Below are 12,872 nucleotides of genomic sequence, written 5' to 3' on the forward strand. Positions count from 1 at the left end.
AGACTAACACACACTGGAGACATGACCGACAGGGGAACACAAAACACAGAGACAAGACATGAAGACAACGTGAAGACAAGGCTGAATGAACACAGAAGAAGACGAGACACTGAGGGAGGAAGAACTCTAAGATTACTAAGAACTGACCATGAACTTAGGAATCACATTGAATATTCAAAATAAACATGACGCACTGCATATGTTACCACATTTGTCATATTTTGAGCTTATTTTTGTGGACCTGAGTGGCTAAACTCAGATATTCATCGAGCATTTGTTAAAGGTACCTGGAGCAGGTGTCTTAAAGCTGGTTTCTTGTGCATGTGCAGGTATGCAGTGCTGGGGACCTTGTGGAACGTCCTGGGCATCGGCCTGTCTCTGTACGGTGTTTGCCTGCTGGCTCAGAGCTCACTAGGAGATGTCTCTCTGCTCCACTGCCTGCTGTTTGGCTCCCTGATCGCTGCTGTAGACCCAGTGGCGGTGCTTTCTGTTTTCCAAGAGATGCAAGTTAACGAACAGCTGCATATCCTGGTGTTCGGAGAGTCACTGCTCAATGACGCCGTCACTGTGGTGAGGAGAGAAGCGGTGCGTGTTTCAGGTACCTAAATGAAACACTTGATACTCATAGACGTTTCTTCCTCTCAGGTGCTCTACAAGCTTTTTGAGTCCTTCCTCCGTCTGCCATCAGTGTCAGGGCTGGATGTTTTGCTGGGGGGCTGCAGGGTGGTGGTGGTCGGAATCGGGGGCTTGTGTGTAGGTCTCTTCTTCGGCCTGCTGGCAGCCCTCACCTCACGTTTTACCTCCAGGGCCCAAGTCATCGCCCCGCTCTTTGTCTTCCTCTATTCCTATTTGTCTTACCTTACCTCAGAGATGCTTCACCTCTCTGGGATCATGGCGTGAGTGCTGCTCAGAATCATCTGAATCCCAAAGACCACAAATTGTACACATTAGTATAAACATTAGTTAACTTTGCTTCCCCTTTCCCTGCCCTGCAGCATAGTGACCTGTGCTGCTACAATGAAACAGTACGTGGAAGCAAATGTGTCGGAGCGCAGCAACACCAGCATCCAGTACTTTCTGAAGATGTGGAGTAGCGTGAGCGAGACCTTAATCTTCACCTTCCTGGGAGTGTCCACCATACAGGACATCCACATGTGGAGCTGGCCGTTTGTGTGCTCTACACTGCTGCTCTGTCTCATCTGGAGGGCCACGGGTATAAGTCTTCCCCGCACTTTAAAACAAGTTATATCACAAGATCAGCAAAGTGGATATCTAAACTCTTTCTCACTTCTTAAAAGGCGTGCTTTTGCTGACCGCGTTTGTGAACAAGCTCCGGAGGAACGCCGTGACCTTCCGAGACCAGTTCATCATCGCCTACGGTGGCCTGAGAGGGGCAATCTGTTTTTCCCTGGTCTTCCTGATTGATGACTTCCCAAAGAAACGACTCTTCATCACCACTACCATCGTGGTCATTCTCTTTACTGTCTTTGTACAGGTGGGGCAAACATGTTCGTGAATTGTAAGGAAAAAAGTTTGTCATAGTTTGAAGGTGGATTTTATTTTCTGAGTCTGGTTTGCAGGGGATGACCATCAAGCCTCTGGTGGAGCTACTGTATGTGAAGAGGAAGAAGAGAGCTCTGCCTACTCTCAGCGAGGAGATCCACAGCAGGGTGAGAGATCACAGGAATCACAGCTAAGTGTGGATTTGTGATAGGGCTGTAGATAACTCTGGACACTACTGATTTTTAGATATCAGTAAATTAGCAAAGACTGTCAAGGATTATGATCTCAGAAGAGCAAGGCTTACTAACCAAAAGGAAACAAGGTGAGTTCGGTTTTTTCCTATGCAAAGCATACAATGTTTGAAGGATGCACTGAAGTGGATGGTGCACAGAGAGCAGCCTGTTTCATGAATTTCTTTCAATACTTCCAAAGGATATAATTTTTTGGAAGTTATCTGCAAATAATCCTGTTTGTTGTTAGCTCATAGATCACCTGGTGGCAGGTATAGAGGATGTGGTTGGCTACTGGGGGCAGCACTACTGGAAAGACAAGTTAGTTTTCCGTGTTTAACTGTTACTTTGCCTTCTGCTTGTGTTTTATCATAAAGCGTTTGTTGTGCATATAAAAAGATAAAATATGAAATGACCAGCAGGTGGCAGCAAACACTATGCACATTTTCTACAAGTCACAGTATTGCCATCTGTGTGCTTGTGTGTGTGTGTGTGTGTGAGGTTTGAGCAGTTCAACAAGAAGTACCTTCGCCGTTTCCTCATCCGTAACGACCGCCAGGCTAGCTCCAGCATCCTCAGAGTTTACCAGGAGCTGGAGAGACGGGAGCAGAGGGGAGTCGAGGAGGAGGCCCCGCCGATGTAAGAAAATGGTTTTTGGACTGTGTCAGTGTTTGTCCTTAAAGTTCCCAGAATAACGGAAGAAAGGTTCATGACCATAATCAGGGTTTTCTAAAAACCTAGAGTGGATCCTCGCTCCCAAGGGCGACCTCTGCTACCGGAGGAGATGGAAAGCATCAGGCGCATCCTCTCAAGAAACCTCCAAAACTTCAACAACAAGGTAAAGTTTCTATGCCACTGTTAGCTATTTCCTAGTTCCAGCTACTATAACTTAGAAATTGCACAATGTGTATAATTCAGCTCCACACTTCTGGGCTCATGCATGTGTCCTCACTCCAGCAGACACCAGCCTACAGCAGACACACCCTGCACCAGGACACATCGGTGGACAGAACAAGGAAGCCCCTTTACAGACACCAAAGTCTGGGAGAAAGATACTCATACAACACAATCACACACTTTCAGGTGCATGCAAACTACCTGCATTTCCTCATGTTCGAGTTTTATTGAACAGAATTAAAAAGACTGAATGGTTAGGAGAGTAAGTTCACAGGGTTGCAGGGGTGTCGAACTCCAGGCCTCAAGGGCCGGTGTCCTGCAGGTTTTAGATCTCACCCTGGATCAACACACCTGAATTAAATGATTAGCTCCTTACCAGGTTTCTGGAAAACTTCAAGACTTATTGAGGAGGTACTTTAGCCATTTGAATGAGCTGTGTTGGATCAAGGACACATCGCCCTCGAGGCCTGGAGTTCGACACCTGTGGCTTGGTGGATTCATGTTGAAATACTGCCTCCAAGTTTAGGAATCTGTTTAAACTCTAGGTGAATGATGGAGTGTCGGTATCAGAGTAGAGAACATCCTCCATGGTGCTGTACTGTGTATTTCTACTTTTGCAGGGGGAGGATGGTGGGCTAAGTGAGCCACAGAGAGTGAGAACTGGACTTAGCAGATCTCACACAGGTAAAGACGCAGCCAGATGCACAGCCATGTGAAACAGAAAGTCTTGACAGGACTCTATGCAGTCCTATAAAAAAACAGCCAAGTCCTCTGCATGATTCAGCAGCTTGTAGGACCAACTTACGTAACAATAACTTGAATCATTAATTCTCTGTATGACCTTATCAGTCTCTCACATCATTGTCAATACATTTTTCCTGCTCTTCTTTACATCATTGCTTCAGTTCATTGCGGTTTTGCAGGTTCTCTGAATGTCCCACCACAGTTTTTAATGAAGCTGATGTCTGGACTTTGGCTCAGCCATGGTAACACCTCGATGTTTGGGATCATTACCATGCCAAATAACCTACTCTCAGCCAAACTTTAGCTCTCAGATAGCATTATATTTGACTCTAGATGACTTTGGTGCACTGAGTTAAACTCAATAACTGCAAGATGGTGAGACAGCTCAAATTCGGTCTTGTTGGTCTGTCCAAATGACATTGTTTCAGAAGTTGTTTGTTCAGATGCAGCTTTTCAAAACTAAACCATGCTGCCATGGTCGTTTTTTCTCCTGGCACTTTAAAACAAGCCATAACTTATCTCGCCAACCATTCTGTCATGAAGTTTAACATTTAACATGCTAACTGAGGCCTGTGGAGTCGGACATGCAGCTCTTTGGTTTTTTGCAGTTTCTCCAGGCTGCTACTTTCCAGGCTACATGACCAAAATTATGAATTAAGGCTGCTACTTTCCCCTCATATGGAACCAATAAGGGTGCACTTTGTTTTTTTTATGTGATCGCATAGAGTCCGACAACCACTTTCTTTTTCAAATGTCTGTTTATCAAACTTATGTTGAAAAAATGGAAAGCTTTACTTTTAAAGGCTTTTTGCTTTTCTTGCTAGTTAGTACGTAAGATTAAAACTCAGTCATCCTGTCTACTTCTGCAAAATTGTGTTTTAATTCATGCAGTTTTTTAACTGTGTGTTTGCTGTCTCTCAAACTTTCTGCTCTAACTTAAAGAAAAGAAAGGAAAAAACAAAACAGCTTATTAGTATTTCTCTCCCTCCTGATCTTTGACCAGAAGCTTTTTTGACTTTGACTCTTGAGCTCACTTCACCCTCTTCCCTCTTGGCAGTGTGCTCCATAAGCCCACGATCCACTCTCCTGGACTCCTCAGACTCAGCTGGCCCGGCTCAGACTAGATCAATGGATCCAAAAGCTGCTAGAGAAGACCTAGTCTCTCCAAAACATCAAGAAACCGTGGAGAGAGCCGCCAGGAAACACCTCAGCTTTGTTTTGGAGAATGAGAAGCAGCAATGAATGCAGACTGTGAGACACGGGGAGGGAGGGAGAAAAACATATGAAAGCAAAGAACTCAGCGTGTTCCATCATTTGAAGTGATAAGTACCTCGTATTCCTTTAAGCACAGAGTTGTGAGGTGCAAAGCAGAACTAGTAGAAGTCTTCAGCAATTTCATGGATGCATCCCAAGTAAATTCCTCATAAAATGAATTTAATGGTTTTATTTATTTATTTGCCGGCTACAATAAAGCTTTTCTCAGCTCTATGTTTCACCTCTTGAACAACTCTTGCATCTCCAGCCTAATTCATTTTCAAAGCACCATTCCCAGAGTAACACCAACATTACAAATACCTCGCAGTCATAAATGCTGATACCTGCTGCCCACACCGTCCTCATGCCAATCTTTCCTCTCCTTGTTTCCTTTACAAATGCACAGCAAAATACATACACTGGTAATCTGATGAGGACAGGCTTACTGCGTCCTAAAATAACTCCTGTCCCCCCACCTCCCTCTGTTTGACCTGCTCGGTTACTGTAGCATTTTTTTCCTCACAGCTCCCAGCATGCCAGGGAGTGGCTGAGAGAGGCTGGTCATGTTCTTTAGGATTGGGACTGGGCAGACAGCCTTCAGAGTGGACACAAGTAAGGAGTCACTGACCTGAAGACTAAAAGCTAAGAGGAATCATACTTTAAAGCAGGGTAAAGGCCGGAGTTATGAGGGTGGGAGCTGCAGCCCTGTCTGGGGGGATTTTTGGGGTAATAGGGACTCTGTGTTTCTTCCTGGCATTTGGTACTGACTACTGGCTGGTCGCAAGCGACAACTGCGGACCATATAGATGGCAAACACAAACGACACCGATGGGGGACAAAGATGCCAACAGGACTGAGGTAGGACAGATAGAAGTGCGATTCCTAACATACTGTAAGCAATCACTGATCACTTCCATCAAAACACATCAATTCAATAACAGCAACTGAAAATATTATTTTTAACTGGTCACACGTGAAAACCACAAAAAGAATAAACGGGGAAACCCGATCAGGTGCTGTGGACTCGCTGCTGTGCCACTATAAGATATTTAAAGATGTCCTGAAGCAATTTACAACCTTGTTTCCAAAGAAGCTGGGAGGCTGTGCAAAACACATTTATAATCACAGAACATATGAGTTTTAATTAAAACTAGAACAAGGAAAACAGCAAATGTTGAAGCAGAGGGATTTTGTTTTTAAAAGAAAAAAATATAAGTTTAGATTTTGATGCTACCGGCATGTTTCATAAAAGCTGGGTCAGATGCTTTGCTGCAATATCAAATTCTTGAAACGTGGCAGTAGCGTTATTCTTTCTTGTAAGGATTCCAGCTGCCCAGCAGTTTGAACCTATCTTGCTCCAAATGTTTTGACTGGGCAACAGCTCCACCCATACTGGAATACATGCAGAATGTTGTTTGCTGATATCTTGTTGAAATAAGCAAGACCTTCCCTGAAACAAGACACTGCAATGCAGCATATTTTGCTCCAGAACCTGAATCCACTGGTCAGCATTACTGGTTACCTGAGTAATGCTCACTAATGGCTCAGGGGGTTGGGAAGCGCATCTGTAACTGAAAGGTTGCCGGTTCGATCTCCGGGCTCTCTGTCCTGCTCGTTATGTCCTTGGGCAAGACACTTTACCGTACTGGTGTTGGCCAGAGGGGCCGATGGCGCGATATGGCAGCCTCGCTTCTGTCAGTCTGCCCCAGGGCAGCTGTGGCTACAACTATAGCTGCCTCCACCAGTGTGTGAATGAATAGTGGAATTGTAAAGCGCTTTGGGTGCCTTGAAAAGTGCTATATAAATACAATCCATTATTAATCTACTTCCATACCAACACAGGTACTGACTTTTAACCGTGTCAGGGCAGAGGACTCTTAACCTCTTTGGCCTGCAAGAGAAAGCAGTCAGGCTACAGTTCTCCACTTTGCCTCTTAGATAAGTTCAACTGGAGTGTTTTTAAAAAATATGTTTTTGTCTCTTTAATGGCATAGCAAAGGTCTTGCATTTGTGAATCCAGTAAAAGTTGCTGACTGACAATCATTATCAGAAGTCTTCCTGATTTGGAAACCACTGCATTTTTTTTTTTTTTTTGACCGATTACACTCTGACCAAACGTGTGGGAGGCCAGGGATGTCTAAACTCATTTTACATAGTGGTTAGTACAGCCCAGTTTGATCTTAAATAGACTGGACCAGTAAAACTCCCCTTTCTGTCAGTGTAAAGACTTTGATCCAAACATTAAATCCATGAGATGTCTCAATATAAGAACAAGAAGTGCAGTTTAAACAGCACGCCTCAGTCTTTCCACATGATAAATTCGCAAAAGTACAGAAAAAGTTCAGCTTGCTCATTCCCTGCACTGTCCTCACTGGTACTTTACGAGTTGTTGGAGGTCTTCATCAGAAAAGCTGTAAAACGTATGAAAATACAGTTAAAGGTTCAAAATCAGTGGGCCTGATTGGAGCTGTTGCCGGGTTGATTCTGGCCCCCGGACCTTATGTTTGGCCTTCCTGTTGTAGGTGACTGCACTTCTGTAAAGTGTGCAGGAGAGGAGTTAGAAGAGACATGTGGACTTGTAGTTTGTATTTAGTGGCCTTTATGATCTTACCACAATACCTCCAAATGCACCTTTCATCAAACCCTCCCTGCTCATTACACACCTACATTCTGACTTCACATCCAGAGTTTGTGACACAGCACCCCATCATACACACTACAGTAGCATCTTTGTGAAGACGAGCATGGCTCTGGTTAAAATATGAACATGCTGATATTAAGCAAATAAGCAGCCGAGGTATTATTTCATGAATAGGAGACAAAAACAGGGATTATATAGAGTATGTCAGAGTAATCCACCCAGATGTTGAGATCTTTCAGTCTGGACCACAGCTGTGGACCACCCAGTCATCACACACTGACATCCTTGATAACCTTTTGCTGCTATCAGCATGCTGCTGAAAATTTGAGTGTATTTCATAAATTTTATATTTTTGGTCCATCACTTCGACTGCCAGCTGTAAAATAAAAGCGGTTCGGGGTAAGGTTTGACAAAACTGTGGCACCTTGATATGACTGTTTTTACACGCCGAGTAGGACTCTCACTGACGAGCCGGCTGAGCTTCATGTGTAAAATCAGTGGAGTGGCCCTTTAATTTTCCAGTTTATTCTCCCATGAAGCACTTGTGTGAAAGTTCAAAGAGTGCAACGTAAGGGATATATTTATAAAAGCTAATCCCCCAGTGAATTCCTCCGTAACATCACAGAAACAAAGTCTTTCATTTTCAATAAAACAGGATGATTAAAGTTGTTGTGTTATTCGGCGCCATCAATCATATTTCTGACAAGCGAGCAGAGAATATAAGTTCCCCCTCGAAAACCTCACAGACCAGCAGGCCATAATCAGAACCACGTTTGATGCCGTGGCTCCAGTGAAGTAGGGAATCACACAGAGCCGCGAGCGCAGACGTGTTGACAGCGCTGACAGAAAATGGGATTCATCCATCTTTAGGTATTCGAGCATCTATCTGTGTGATGTCAGTCTGTCTTCCATTTCTTTTTCTTAGACGCTGTTGGTGGAAGAAGCGAGTACCTCCCCTCCTTCCCTCACGCTGCACCACGAGGGCTTTTTCTGGCGCTGTGCGTTTCAGGTGGAGCCCACGACGCACGCAGTGCTGGCCACTCTCTTCAGTACGTAGGCGAAACTTTCCTCTAGTTAAGCTGAGCAAAGGTTTTCTTGGGAGTTGTCCAATGTGGTTGCGTGTCCCTTGCTCAACACTGCGGTCTCCTTGACATGCTACAAGTGCAGAAAAGAAAAATGCCCATATATGACAGTAAATGTAAAGGATTGCTAAAATATGTTGTTTATGGGGTGTTTTGGGGCTTTTTGTTTTCCCCCGACTGCATTTTGCATTTGTGTCTTTTTTATTTTCTGCTGCACTTAATGTTTCATCACTGAATTGAAAAAGAAATCCAGAACAACCATTGAGCATATTGTTATTCAAGTGGCCCGATAGCTGAGTGTGCTTCTGCCACTCATTCAGACACTGCTTTTAGAAAATCTAGTCAATGATGGGAAATAAAAGGCAACAATAAAGTCAGTACTGAATTATGTGTAAGCCTTAATATGTCTGCTGTTTATTGTGGTTATAGACCTTTGCCCATTATTTTGAGTGATTATTTTTGTAAACCTTTCTCATTTTTTTAACTATAGCAAACCAGCCAGAGTCTAAGGTTTGCATCCATGGTTACCTCTTCCCGCTACCGGTTGCAGTTGGACAAGTCCCTCATCCAAATTATGACCCCACAGCAGGTAATTCACAGTCTCAAATATATGCTGCATGGACACACGTCTTTCTGTTTCCTGTTGTTCAGTAGTGAGGTCAAATCTATGCAAGACATTTTATGAACAACAAAATATGTACAAATAATCGTGGATAGATTATTTGACGCCAGCTGGGTGAGAGGCAGAGGTTTGGAGAAGACTGATATGAGGATGCCGGATACACCAACTGCCTATCTGGGAAACGGAGAGAAAGACGGGGAGGGTGGGACCTAAAATTGAGAACAGACAGGTGTTTGGAGCAGGTACAGGTTTTTAGAAGAGGAGTGCTTAAGGTGTAGTCTCACTCCTAAACTTCAGGTAAAATTATCTTTGATACAAATCTTTGATACATGATTGAGAAATATTTTTTACTCTTGAATAAAAATATGGGTATTTCCCAAATGCTGTTTAACAGAGCGATAACTTGTTTTTAGCACAGCTTGTCTGAACATCCTTGTTTTATTTTGGATGCTTACATTATTTTTGCTTTGCACATAGAAACAAAATTATTTCACAAAAACTACCAGGTTCCAAATAATTACCTCCTCGATGCTAACAGTCAGTCGTTTACTCTTTTTGCTGGATAACAGCCTGCAGTCGTTTGTTGTAGTTTTCAACATGTCTCACATGCTCTCCAGATTTGATGGTCTTCCAGCAGGGACCCTGGTTTTCAGTTCATCCCACAGTGATTTTCAAGTCAGGGCTTTGCATTTTTTTGAACTGGCCAGTCAGTAACATTTACTTTGGTGTTCTGGAGGTAGTTGTTCCCCAGGAGCGACATATTTTGGGTTGTTGTTGTGTTTAAAGATAAAGAGACGACCCAGACTCAGGTTTGTTTTTGAATGCTTTTAAAATCTTCACATAAACTTCATGATTCCTTCCACCTTGATGAGATTCCCAGTTCCAGACCCACTGAAGCATCCACCCATCATGATCCTCCCACCACCGTGTTTCACTGTGGGGACGCTGTCCTTTGAGATGTAGAACTCTCACTACTTTCTCCAAACATCAGCAAAGTGTCTGTGGACAAAGAGCTCTAGTTTTATCTCCTCTTCTCGCTCTTCTAGTGTGCATTATCTGTCTCTAGGGTGTCCTTAGCACACCGCAGTCTGGCTTGAAGGCGTGTCTTCTGCAGAAGTGAAGTTTTTCCTGGTCTCCAATCTCGCATCATTCCTGTGCAGGGCTCTAGTGATTGTCTCATTTGAGACTACAATTCCCAACTTGGCTAAATCATTCATGGGTGTCTTCGCAGTTATTCTGGGCTCTCTAGAAACATCTCTCACTAGTTTTCTTTCCAGAATCTTTGAAATCTTTCACTTCCTACCACTGCCAGGCGTGTTCTGTACTCTGTGGGTTTCTTGGAATTTATTGAGGATACTCCTCACTCCTGTTCTTGACACTTGTATAACAAATTCCTTCGATCCGTTAAAAGAAGCAACGCTTAATAATTTTGGCCTCATCTGTAGGTCCCCACATATATATCAGTAGTAAATCCCATCTTTGCTACAGCAGTAAAGATTTAGCAGAGAAATACTTAATCTGGTATTTATTATTCAGTCAAAAAGTGCTCATATTACAGCCTAAACGTATCAGGACCATATCGAAGTTATTAAAGGACCAGCCTGAAGGAACAGTCTATTTTGGGAAATACTTTTTTGTGCTTTCTTGCTAAGCGTTTTATGGGAAGATGGGAAACACTCTTCTATTTGTGTGTTAAATAGGACAGCATTTAACCACATCTACAGATGGCTGGTTGTTTCCAATCTTCTTGCAAAAGATCAGAACCAGCGTTGCCTTCCTGTGACTGAAACCAAACAAAATGAACATGTAATGACTGATGTGGAAGAGCAGTTTTCTTGCTTTCTTTTTCTCAGAGCCAGAGTAACTGGATGCTGACTTTAACTTCTTACATGTAAATGATCCGTTCTTATATGACATCCTTTTAACCTTGGCAGCTCTACAAAGCACTTTGCAATGTGTTTCCTATTCTTCCATTCACACACATACACAAAATTCCTGGGTAGGAATGCAAGACTCGCCAGCCGACAGGAGCAACCTGGGCTTCAGCATCTTGTTTGTGGACCGGTCAGCAAATGAATCCAAGGGGCTGGGATTAAACTGAAAACCTGAGCAAAAACACCCTTTCTTTGCAGAACACTTATGGGATTCCACTGCTGTGCTTGTGTTTCTTGCAGTGTTTCGGGGCTTCTGGACCGTGCTGATAATCCTCGGACTCGTCTTAGCTCTGGCTGGAGGCTTCCTCTTGGTCTGTGGTGTTCCTTTCATCAGCTACAAACTCTACAAGTTGGGCGGGGCCTTCCTCTTAGCTGCTGGTAAAATATAGACTGCTGCCTGTGCATCTATGTGTGTGTAAGTCCTAACTGTAGCGTGAAATAAGAGACGAATGCACAGACGCACATTCATTCTGCAGCCTTTGCTGCTGTCAGCTGTTCATACCTGTCACATGATAAACACACACCCGGCACGCGGAGCAGCAGATGTCACTTTGCAGTGTTGTCACTATAACGACAGCAGTAAACACTGCTGCCGTGGTAACAGTAGAGATGAAGAGGAGCTGCGTTCCTCTGCAGCCACTCACAGCACTGACGGCCTCTGTGTCTGTCTCTCTAATACTGTCTCTCTCCGCAGCCTGCCTGTTCCTGTTCACGCTTCTGCTCTACGTCCTGTGGATGGAGGTGGTGGATGTGAAGAGCTACATCCTTCAGGAGAGAGGGGAAACATGTCCGAACGCTGAGGTTTCAGTCCTCTACGGCCTGTCATTCATGGTGGCGGCTGCCGGAGTGCCCCTGGAGCTCATCTCTGGTTTGGTCTTCTTGCTGGTAGGCCGTGCAATTCATGCCAGCAAGTGACCTGCCCGCCTGGATCACAGGGTGGAGAGGAGGGGAGCGGGTGGTGGTGGAGAGGCCTGACTTTTTTATGTCCTGCACTTGACTGGATTAGCGTGTTTTTGGGATGTAAATACTGCCGCTGCTTTGGGTCTCCTGGAAGTTTTCTGTCTGTCTCCCACTTTGCTTAATTTCTCCTCAAATGTCACTATTTACTTAAACATGTTATCGCTGCCATGTTTTACTATCGCCACAAATGATAAGCAGACGGTGAGAAGTGCACGGGTGAACCAGCTGTGTCCTGATTCTGGCGCGTGATCAAAGTGTGTTTAGCTGCAGCAGAGTGAGGTGGGAGGCAGGAATGGCTGGGTGGACTGGAGGCTTGGGGAGAGGGTGGGGGTGGAGCGGGAAAGAGGAAGATATTGGGGGGGAGAGACAGAAAGAGAGAGGGAGAATTGATGCATGGAGGGGGGCACAAGGGTGCTTTGAGAAATGAACAGCTGTTTGTGGGTTTGGTTGGTGTACAGCAGGCCAGCCACCTGCCTCCTTCACCCCAATCACATTTTACTCCTCATTCAATCCCCCCATGCTTTATTGTTTCTTTCTGGTTTTTTGTTCTTTTTTCCACCTTTTACAGAAACTTTAGATTTAGATTTCAAACCCAGAGTGCAGCTAAATCCAAAAATAATTCCCAAAATGAGCCGTGCCCTATAGGAATCTTTTCTTGTGTTATTCAAAAGGAGAAACGCTGACGTGTGATTGTATCACAAGTGCTACAATATTAGCTCGTCTTTCCTTTTCACTGCTCTGAATGGAAACAAGCGGCTGGACTCTCAATCACATATCAGCTTTCATCTGAGGAGCAAGAACGGCAGTGATAGTGGTGGGGTGTATGTCTGCTTCAAAGGACTCGACACACGTGTGTTCATGCACACGCAAACACACACACATACACGCTGTGATCAAACTGTCCACTGATTTCTGAAATACATGTGCACATAATATCTAAATATCGTTACTAGAGCTGCTTTATGCAAGACCGACTGTAACATCTTTGCAATGAAATTCTGTGTG

At 44.2% G+C, this 12,872-nt stretch overlaps 2 protein-coding genes across 4 annotated transcripts in view; both read left to right on the forward strand.

Annotated features, from left to right (window-relative positions):
• The window catches only part of LOC147337636 (sodium/hydrogen exchanger 2-like), an 11,897-nt gene extending 7,029 nt beyond the window's left edge, over nucleotides 1-4,868 (forward strand). For 2 of the 3 annotated variants that reach the window (XM_086307401.1, XM_086307389.1), the window contains exons 4-14: nucleotides 330-570; nucleotides 646-896; nucleotides 996-1,213; nucleotides 1,299-1,495; nucleotides 1,581-1,670; nucleotides 1,984-2,054; nucleotides 2,235-2,372; nucleotides 2,475-2,571; nucleotides 2,691-2,816; nucleotides 3,251-3,314; nucleotides 4,432-4,868. In XM_086307401.1, the coding sequence (XP_086163527.1) occupies nucleotides 330-570; nucleotides 646-896; nucleotides 996-1,213; nucleotides 1,299-1,495; nucleotides 1,581-1,670; nucleotides 1,984-2,054; nucleotides 2,235-2,372; nucleotides 2,475-2,571; nucleotides 2,691-2,816; nucleotides 3,251-3,314; nucleotides 4,432-4,616 (1,678 nt within the window). In that variant the 3' untranslated portion in view covers nucleotides 4,617-4,868. The remainder of the gene's footprint in view (nucleotides 1-329; nucleotides 571-645; nucleotides 897-995; nucleotides 1,214-1,298; nucleotides 1,496-1,580; nucleotides 1,671-1,983; nucleotides 2,055-2,234; nucleotides 2,373-2,474; nucleotides 2,572-2,690; nucleotides 2,817-3,250; nucleotides 3,315-4,431) is intronic. The other variant, XM_086307396.1, reaches the window with a different exon arrangement.
• A 303-nt stretch (nucleotides 4,869-5,171) lies between these two features.
• Nucleotides 5,172-12,172, forward strand: LOC147337637 (transmembrane protein 182-like). The gene is made up of 5 exons (XM_086262814.1): nucleotides 5,172-5,486; nucleotides 8,195-8,318; nucleotides 8,842-8,940; nucleotides 11,148-11,285; nucleotides 11,602-12,172. The coding sequence occupies exons 1-5, from the start codon at nucleotides 5,313-5,315 to the stop codon at nucleotides 11,820-11,822; spliced, it is 756 nt and encodes a 251-aa protein (XP_086118940.1). The 5' UTR covers nucleotides 5,172-5,312; the 3' UTR covers nucleotides 11,823-12,172.
• Nucleotides 12,173-12,872: the final 700 nt, after the last annotated feature.

This window comes from Aulonocara sp. 'chitande type north' Nkhata Bay, linkage group LG2, assembly GCF_057382095.1.
Source record: "Aulonocara sp. 'chitande type north' Nkhata Bay isolate Kocher_YH1m ecotype deep benthic linkage group LG2, A_spYH_male_GT1.1, whole genome shotgun sequence".
Classification (NCBI taxonomy): Eukaryota; Metazoa; Chordata; class Actinopteri; order Cichliformes; family Cichlidae; genus Aulonocara; species Aulonocara sp. 'chitande type north' Nkhata Bay.

What these genes read in the sequence shown, in the direction of transcription:
- LOC147337637 (XM_086262814.1), top strand. Translation starts at nt 5,313, where the DNA reads ATGAGGGTGGGAGCTGCAGCCCTGTCTGGGGGGATTTTTGGGGTAATA. An exon ending in AGTGCTGGCCACTCTCTTCA is followed by an intron (nt 8,319 to 8,841) that starts GTACGTAGGCGA and finishes TTTTAACTATAG; the next exon opens with CAAACCAGCCAGAGTCTAAG. An exon ending in AAATTATGACCCCACAGCAG is followed by an intron (nt 8,941 to 11,147) that starts GTAATTCACAGT and finishes TGTTTCTTGCAG; the next exon opens with TGTTTCGGGGCTTCTGGACC.